The following is an 8,721-nucleotide window of genomic DNA, read 5'->3' as shown; positions in this document are numbered from 1 at the left end:
TCCTGGAACCTTTTCAAGGCCTCTCAATCCTCCTTTAAAGAGCTCATGTTCATATTTCATGTTCCCAAATGCATCACTAAAACCTGTATTTGACATCTGTTGACTAATCTCTCTTCTGCTCTCCGTAAGAGAGCCAGAAGGATGCCTGTCAACTTTTTCATTGAAATCCTCTCCACAATTTGGACGATCATTTAAACGGCTTTCAATTTACCACAACAGAACCGTCAGAGAGTGCAACATCTGTGCTCCAATAAATGTAATTAATTTAACCAACCGTTTAATCTAATTGGATGTTTGTTGAGTAGGTCCCTGTCCCGGTGGACTCATTTGTGTGCCTTGCTGTAGCTAGAAAGCAGCAGAATGGAAACAAAAAAGAATGGACCGCAAAAAAAGGATTTTGAGAGATCATTTCAGCGAAATACAGATGGAGAGAATTATTCAGGATGGTTACCACACTTCACACTTCACACTTGTGGATAGATGTAATGTAGAATAATGCTTGCTGTTTCCAACGTTGCTCACTGGTCAAACTATGTGGACAGTGAGTCTTCCTTTTCTTTTAGTTGTGTTTCCGTGCTCTGTTTAGTCATGGTGATAATGAATGTTCCCAGGATTCTGCATAATGAATAATTATACAAATTCAAGCAAACATTGTCTTGTTGGTAGGATTGTAAGTCAATTTTATACATTTTCCAATAAATGGCTATGAGACTCCAGCAGTTATATTTTCTGCTGTCTGTGTAAGCTATCATCAATACGACAGACCATACTTCCACACTCTTATTTTGAAAGTCACAACAGGAAAAAGTGCGTGTTCTGATTTTACTGTGAAACGCGATGCCGGATGCGCTGCGGTTTGTTTTGAACATGGCTCTTTGAGGAACGCTGGGCTTGTCGGCTGGACGGAGGACTGGACGCAGCTGGGGACGGTGAGCGTTTGCCGGTAAGAGCTGAATGTATTTCTGCATTTTTCGCTGCTCGTTACGCTTCAACTCCGGCTACTTCTCAGCAAAACCGCTAACTTCTCTGTAAGCTGACCGCGTCCCAGCTGCTGGCCAGCCGCGTTTCTGCTGCCCAAACTGCTCTACGCTCACTCACGAACTCTGCTCGTTTGGCATGTATGAGACAAAAGTTTCACACGGAACATAACAACGAGTTTGTCACAAGATTCCCCAGTTGAATTAAATTTATGTCAGTAGATCCTTCCAAGTCAGCTTTGTGAGATCGTTGAGCTAGCTAGCAAGTTCCATTATCGGACAGAGTGTTCAGTAGAACCAGTGTTTCAGATTAGCGAGTGACCGTGTTACCTTATACCTTGAGCTTCGATGTGTCGGTGTTTGGTGGGATGTTTAACAAAATTTTACCTTTTTTAGTAAGTGAAAACATTTATAGTATAAAGGTGATCTAAATTTGAGTTGTTAATGTTTTCTATGAATACAAAAAATAAGGTACTCGTATTTACATTACTTCAAAATGGTCCTGTATTTCATATTCTGTCTGTAATATGTCTACATAAAGAATTTGTTATAAAGAAAAAAACAAATTACTCAGTTTTAATCAAACTTTAAAATCACTGAAACTGTGCATGTCTTGTAATATCAGTACTAAGCCAACTATTGTTGTATTGTGTATTGTATTTATCTGTAAATATGATTCAGATTCGGATTAAAGCAGATTATTATTTTACAGTTACAATAGTTGTAATTGTACCTACAAATATTTTAGAAATGTATAGTTTGTATTTATTTTCGAACAAAATGTTGACTTTTTTGCTGATGTTTTATTTTGTAAACCAATACTCTTCCCAGCACCAGTTAGCACGGTCGCTAGTTTATGTAATACATTATACATACGTCAGATGAAACAAACACACACAATGTTTTCTAGCTTTGATATATTACAGATGTTGAATGTTACACATCAATAGTTGTAGAAACACAGTGTGTGTGTGTGTGTGTGTGTGTGTGTGTGTGTGTGTGTGTGTGTGTGTGTGTGTGTGTGTGTGTGTGTGTGTGTGTGTGTGTGTGTGTGTGTGTGTGTGTGTGGGGCGCACATGCACGTGTGTTCATTTTAAATGGAGTAAACAGACTAATTAAAAAATAATCTCTTTGGTTCTAAACAGCCAATAATCAAACCAGTGCTCCTCATTGATTAAATATGACCTAGTAACTATACTGTGTGTGTGCAGCGGATGCAGAATAACAAGCTGCTGTGTGACTAAAGGAAAACCAAAGTGATGATGTTCTGCTTTTGGATTTAAATCATTAACTCTTTAACAAGATGTCCCCTGACCTTTAACCCTGAGCTACATTACTGTTCTGCTGAGTTGTTTGCTGGATTGTTTTGGCCGCTCACATCAGCTCATTACACATGTATTTGTATAAGATGACGACACTTCCATCTCTGTGTACCGCAAAGAGTGTGAGCAGATTTTATTGTTTCAATTTCACGTTTGAAAATATGAAACATTAGTTCTTTGAACGTTGAAACCCCTCTGTCTGTTCCTCTCCTTCCCTGTATCCCTCTTTTTGTCTCTCTCTCTCTTGCTCTCTCTCTCTCCCCCTCTCGTTGTTTCTCTCTCCCTCCCTCCCTCCCTCCCTCCCTCCCTCCCTCCCTCTCTCTCTCTCTCTCTGCTGTGTTGTAATGTAAGGCCATGTTCGCTGCTCAGCCACCATGGCCAGTGTCACGCTGAGGTATTTCTGTTATGGCTGCCTCGTCACCTCGGCGACCTGGTCCATCCTCCTCCTCCTTTACTTCTCTATGGGGGCGGAGCCAAGCCGCAGCTGGACCCCGGTACAACAGCACAACCAGCCAATGACCAAGAGCCAGGCTGAGAAGAGGGTGGGCCGAGGGGGGCCGCCAGCCGGTAAAGGAGTGGAGCTGTCACCTGAAATGGGTGAGACACAGAACACTGGATCACTTCTTTGTCAGCTTTGCTCAGGTGTGAGGGAGGGACAAATATATGTGGACGGAGCTTCAAAAAGGTGTGTCGGGTAGAAACGACTTCAACAGGATCTGCTGTTCTCACGGCCCGACCAGCACCAAACGTACAAAGGCTCTGCACAGACTCTTTTCTTCAACTTCCCAAACCAAACATAAAAAACAAGCTGAGGAGAAAGCAGAGACTCCAGCAGATGAAATGGAATTATTCTTGTAGTTTGGTTTGGGGGGACTTGGGGAAATGCTGGGGTTCGTGCCGGGAGACCGCCTCAGCAGTTAGAATCTTGTTTCAAAGTTTCTGAATAGGTTAAGCTATTGAATTGAGGATACTAACACACTCCCACATATTATGCAGTCAGAAGATTCAACACAAGTTTTGGAGACTTTGTGAAGAAAAGCCAAGGACGTTAGATTTCAGCCCGAGAAAGTCCAAAACCAAACAGAACCAAAAAGCTACACAAAGCCGCACAGAGAATGTAAGAACAGCAGACATTACAGATTTAAAGCTGGACGGCTGTGATCCCTGTATGCATGAGGCCCTACGTGTGTTAAGATGCTGTACACACCAGAAATTCCACCCGCCTCTGTCGTGTGGCTAACAAAGTATTTGTCTCTCTGCCCATCTGTCTGTCTGTCTTGTCTGTGAAGTTATAACCTGTTCTCTCTCTCCACCTGTCTTTCTTTGAGTCAGGTATGATATTTAATGAAGAGGATCAGGAGGTCAGGGACACGGGTTACCATCGTCACGCCTTTAACGTGCTGATCTCCAGCAGACTGGGTTACCACAGAGATCTACCTGACACCCGAGACGCACAGTGAGTTAGCCTGCTGTCTCTCTCTCTTTGTCTCCCCCCCCCCCCCCCTCTCTTTTATCTCACACATCTGATGACTAATGCTCAATTATTGATCGACAGGTGCGTAAACAAGGTGTATCCTCTGGCTCTACCTTCTGCCAGCATCGTTATTTGTTTCTTCAATGAGGCGTTCTCCGCCCTGTTGAGGACGGTTCACAGCGTGTTGGACCGAACCCCGCCGTACCTGCTACGGGAGATCATCTTGGTTGATGACCACAGCGAGCTCGGTAACACAGGAAGGCAATAAACACACACAGGGGAAACTAGGGGTGTTGATAGAATTGATTGATTGCTGATTAACAGCCATCTTGGGTTTTGGGGAGTTAGAGAGAAAGAGAGAGAGAGAGTTTGTGAACTGAAACTTTCTACTTTCATTCAGAGGACTTAAAGGAAGACTTGGATCGCTACGTCAGGACCGAGCTGCAGGGGAAGGTCCGCCTCGTAAGGAACCAGAAGAGAGAAGGACTCATCAGAGGACGCATGATCGGGGCCTCACACGCTACTGGTATGTCCTATGACACCCTTCATACTAGCAGGTGCAGCTCATTAGATTAGATGACGGTCGACTGGACCAGACTGAGAGACAATTAAGACTCAGGAAACCTCAGCAGGTGATTTGAGTCAATGAGCTGATTAGAGTGAGACACTGTGAGGCTACAGGATTCAGAGTCAGGACATCAACTTTCAACTATCAACAACAGATAATTGGTCTATTTTAATAATCAGTTTTGTGCAACAACGATCAAACTTGTTTTGTAAAGCTACTTTCACACACAAAGTATGCAACTGAGAGGTTTTCCACAGTTGATAGATGTTGGTGGTCAAAGTACAATACAGGATTAAAAGCTAATTAAAAGACCATGGAGACCACTAGATCAATGTTCAAAGAAAAAAAGCAATTAAATTCAGATTAAAACCTGATAAAACAAATGGATGAGATTTTCCTGTTTATTGCAGTTTGTAAGATGATAAATAGGAAATTCAAGAGTGTCTAAAACATTTGCACAGTACTGTATGTATTTATGTGTGAACGTGTGTGTGTGTGTGTGTGTGTGTCAGGTGAGGTACTGGTCTTCCTGGACAGTCACTGTGAGGTGAACCAGGATTGGCTGCAGCCTCTGCTGGCTCCCATCCAGAAGGAGCGGCACACTGTGATCTGTCCCGTCATCGACATCATATCTGCAGACACGCTCACCTACTCGCCCTCCCCTCTGGTCAGAGGAGGCTTCAACTGGGGGCTGCACTTCAAGTGGGACCCGGTTCCCCCCTCTGAGCTCCACGGGCCCGAGGGAGCCGCCGGACCAATCAGGTGAGCAGCTGAGCAGCGGGTGACCGGGCGGAGGAGTTTGACCTGATTTAGCTTTCTGTTAATGTCAAAGCCGCTCTGGTTAACAGTCACACACTCATGATGTCTGGCTGCCACTCAAACTTCAACTCTGTCTCCACCTGTCTTTCACATGGGAAGTTTCTATTCTATTCTGTATTCGTTTTCAAAATCTTAAAAAGAATTTGAAAATGAAATGAATGCAGAAATTAAAACAGTTCAGTACAAACAGTTTAACCCTTTGTTTTGGGCTGGTTTGTGTTTACATCTCTGTCCTCCCCTCTTCCTTCTCTCAGGTCTCCCACCATGGCAGGTGGTCTGTTTGCTATGGACAGGAAGTATTTTAACGAGCTCGGCCAATACGACGCCGGCATGGACATCTGGGGCGGAGAAAACCTGGAAATCTCTTTCAGGGTGAGAGATTCTGCTTTTTCTGCCGGGCCCTCGTCTGTATAGCTTTGTGAAGAAGCCAGACTGAACCAATAAGTGTGATGAAAACTGTAAACACCTTGTGCATGCGTGATGTGCAATTTCCCCTTTTATAGATCAAATGTATGTAAGTTGTAAATGAGGCCCAAGCACAGCGCCACCTATGACAGCAAAGCGGGTCCATAAGGACAGTTTGGCACATGTGTCCTGTGTGTGTGTGTGTCTCAGATCTGGATGTGTGGGGGTCAGCTGCTAATCGTCCCCTGCTCCAGAGTCGGTCACATCTTCAGGAAGAGGCGTCCCTACGGCTCGCCGGGGGGGCAGGATACCATGGCCCATAATTCCCTGCGACTTGCGCATGTTTGGATGGACGAGTACAAGGTACACACACACAAACATGCACACACACAGACTACTAACCTATAGGATGAGTGAAACCATCTGCTATGTCTCTGTGGTCCCATCAGGAGCAGTATCTGTCTCTGCGTCCGGAGCTGCGTGAAAGGAGTTACGGTGACGTCAGCGAGCGCGTGGCGTTGAGAAAGCGGCTGCAGTGCCGCTCGTTCCGCTGGTACCTGGACACCATCTATCCTGAGATGCAGACGGCCGCCAACGGCAACAAGCAACCACAGCAACCGGTGTTCATCAACAAGGGGCTGAGACGGCCCAAAGTTCTACAGAGAGGACGTGTAAGTGACGTCCGACTGATCTACAGAACATTAACTCAACAGAATACACTCGCATCCAGTATCTAAATATCTTATATCCCCCCCAGCTTCGTAACCTAGCAACGGGTCGTTGTCTGGTTGCTCAGGGTCGAGTCAGTCAGAAGGGTGGAGCTGTCGTCCTACGACCTTGTGACCCCAGAGACCCAGAACAGGTGAACTCATCTCAAGACAGACAAACTTACCAACAATAACAATAAAGATCATATTTAACATGATTAACAACCTATAAATACAAATGGAATAAGGCAGTGGTTCCCAAACTTTTTGTTTCGCGTCCCCCTTATATAGATCAGAAGTTTTTTTTAATTGACCTTTAGAGAACTCCTGCCAAAGCTGAAGGGAAGCTCATTGTTTCTGCTATTGCAAATACAAAATAAAACAGATCATTAGTGCATTAGTGTGTACCACATGTTGATATTCGGTGTACATTAGACTTAGAGCAGTGAAGGTTGATGTCATCTCAGCCATTTCCTGTGCAATACTTTGCCGTGGTAACTGCTGTTTCTGACCTTTGTAAGGCTTTTATTCTAAAAAGTCAGCAGGTAATTAGCATCTGTCTGTCTCTCTGTAGGAGTGGTCATACGATGAAGAAGGTCAGCTGCTCCTGGCAGGTCTGCTGTGTCTGGATGTGTCAGAGGTCAGAACCTTTGACCCCCCCAGGCTGATGAAGTGTCACGGCTCAGGCGGCTCACAGCAGTGGAGCCTGGGGGTAAGAGAGCACACACTCGTTTCTGCAGCTTGCCCCATGTTCCCTCTCCTGCCCGCTCTCATCTCTCTCTCCTGTTTCTCCTCTCTGGCCTTCTCTCTGTCTGTAGAAGGCAAACAGACTCTACCAGGTCTCAGTGGGTCAGTGTCTCTCTGTGGTCCAGCCTGTCGGGCCCAAAGGTTACGTTTCCATGATGATCTGCGACGCCTCACAGACACAGCAGTGGCAGCTGGATGGTTGATGACATCACACCACAAAGTGACCAAAGCCGTGACTATAACAAAGTGACGGACACGTGTCACCTCGCAATGACACTTTGGTTGTTGGACAATCGTTTTATGGACTGAAAGAAGAATCTTCATCTTTGTGTTTTTAATCTTTGTTGGTGTTACAATAATGATTATAATGTGAGGAAACCTTTTCAGGTTCCACATTGAGCCGTCCTGGTGCTCCCTGGAATCTGGAGATCTGTGTTTGAGTTTCAGAGTTTAGACATTACAGCTTTGATTTGAAACATCTTTTCAGGTTTTAGATTAAAGAAAAGTATCAGTATTATTCTTTAAAATAACGCATGCAGCAATGATTATTTGATGAATCATCCATCAATTTCAAAAATGAAATATTTGCTGGTTCATGATTTCAATCATCAGTATGATGTTTTTGATTATATTTTAACTGATTAAACATTGAAAGTAAAAGGAGCTTTGTGACATATGGTTGCCAGTAAATATATATATATATCTTCACATTTTATGATTAAAAATGGAAGTAATGGAGCTCACAAGGTAATCATAACCCCCTTAAATTAGTAATATGAATAGATTTGTTTGGCCAACTTTTGAATTCTTTTTATGTAGAGTTTAACAATCATTCAAATTATTGTTACAGTATGAATCAGTGAAAATCTGATCGGATATTTTGTTTCTGATTGTCTCCTGATTGTTTAATTATAACGCACCTAAATGACACAATGTCAGAACACTATCTGTTATTTATCATTTGTACAAACTGTGGCATTTGTACTATTTTGTGGATTTTCCAGGGTGAAATAACATTTTGACTGCACTTGTGAAATGTTTGTCATTTATAAATCACATCATTGAAAAAGTGATATGAATAAGCTGCAATGATACTGAGTCAGATTTAATCAGCTAAGCCACAAGGTGGTGTTGTTCTGCATAAAACATGAGATCATTGTAGAAGAAATGAGTGTAATTGCTGATTGGCCTGTGGGGGCGCTGTGTCTGACACTCAGCAGCTGATGCCAGTTTTCAAATTGGTGGAATCATTTGTTTACACTGAGCTGAAGGATCAAAATTAAAAACTAAAACTTGAAAACGTGTTTTTTTTTTTTTTACACCAGCATGATGCTGAACACACGTGTCACATTAAAATGTATCAGCAAAATATGGAGAGGAGAGATGGAGCAGAGACCCTCTAGTATATACAGTATATTGTATAAAAATGTGTTTTATATCAAACTGGGCCTAGTGCCATGTATAAACATAGCTACCCTGTTATGGTGCATTCAATTACAAGCTATTCAGTCACGTGCGGTGGGGTCCGTGGCTGGAGAGGCACTGACTTACAAAGTCAGATTTACAAATAAATGAATTCAGCAGAGAAATGTGTTCTCTCAAATGCCACAACCACATCTAGATGATGTGGCTGAATTTCTATAGGTCTTACTCTTACCTTGAGGCAGATGAAAATTTGGTCATGACATGACAGTGGAACCTG

At 43.3% G+C, this 8,721-nt stretch overlaps 1 protein-coding gene across 1 annotated transcript; it reads left to right on the top strand.

The window, feature by feature from the left end:
- Nucleotides 1-839: 839 nt before the first annotated feature.
- On the top strand, nucleotides 840-8,319 carry galnt11 (UDP-N-acetyl-alpha-D-galactosamine:polypeptide N-acetylgalactosaminyltransferase 11 (GalNAc-T11)). Its single transcript, XM_076158008.1, has 12 exons — nucleotides 840-943; nucleotides 2,651-2,896; nucleotides 3,632-3,755; nucleotides 3,855-4,021; nucleotides 4,174-4,299; nucleotides 4,854-5,103; nucleotides 5,415-5,532; nucleotides 5,776-5,928; nucleotides 6,015-6,236; nucleotides 6,323-6,427; nucleotides 6,847-6,984; nucleotides 7,091-8,319. Exons 2-12 carry the CDS (start codon nucleotides 2,674-2,676, stop codon nucleotides 7,220-7,222), a joined length of 1,758 nt encoding a protein of 585 aa, XP_076014123.1. The 5' UTR covers nucleotides 840-943; nucleotides 2,651-2,673; the 3' UTR covers nucleotides 7,223-8,319.
- Nucleotides 8,320-8,721: the final 402 nt, after the last annotated feature.

Source organism: Genypterus blacodes, unplaced genomic scaffold (genome assembly GCF_046128005.1).
Source record: "Genypterus blacodes isolate CSIRO-AG114 ecotype Tasmania unplaced genomic scaffold, CSIRO-AGI_Gbla_v1 ptg000076l_1, whole genome shotgun sequence".
NCBI lineage: Eukaryota > Metazoa > Chordata > Actinopteri > Ophidiiformes > Ophidiidae > Genypterus > Genypterus blacodes.
This window is presented reverse-complemented; position numbering and strand designations above follow the sequence as displayed.

Coding starts and splice junctions, on each gene's coding strand:
- galnt11 (XM_076158008.1), top strand. CDS start 2,674: ATGGCCAGTGTCACGCTGAGGTATTTCTGTTATGGCTGCCTCGTCACC. Junction 6,237..6,322: donor AAGTTCTACAGAGAGGACGT/GTAAGTGACGTC, acceptor TATCCCCCCCAG/CTTCGTAACCTAGCAACGGG. Junction 6,985..7,090: donor CACAGCAGTGGAGCCTGGGG/GTAAGAGAGCAC, acceptor CTCTGTCTGTAG/AAGGCAAACAGACTCTACCA.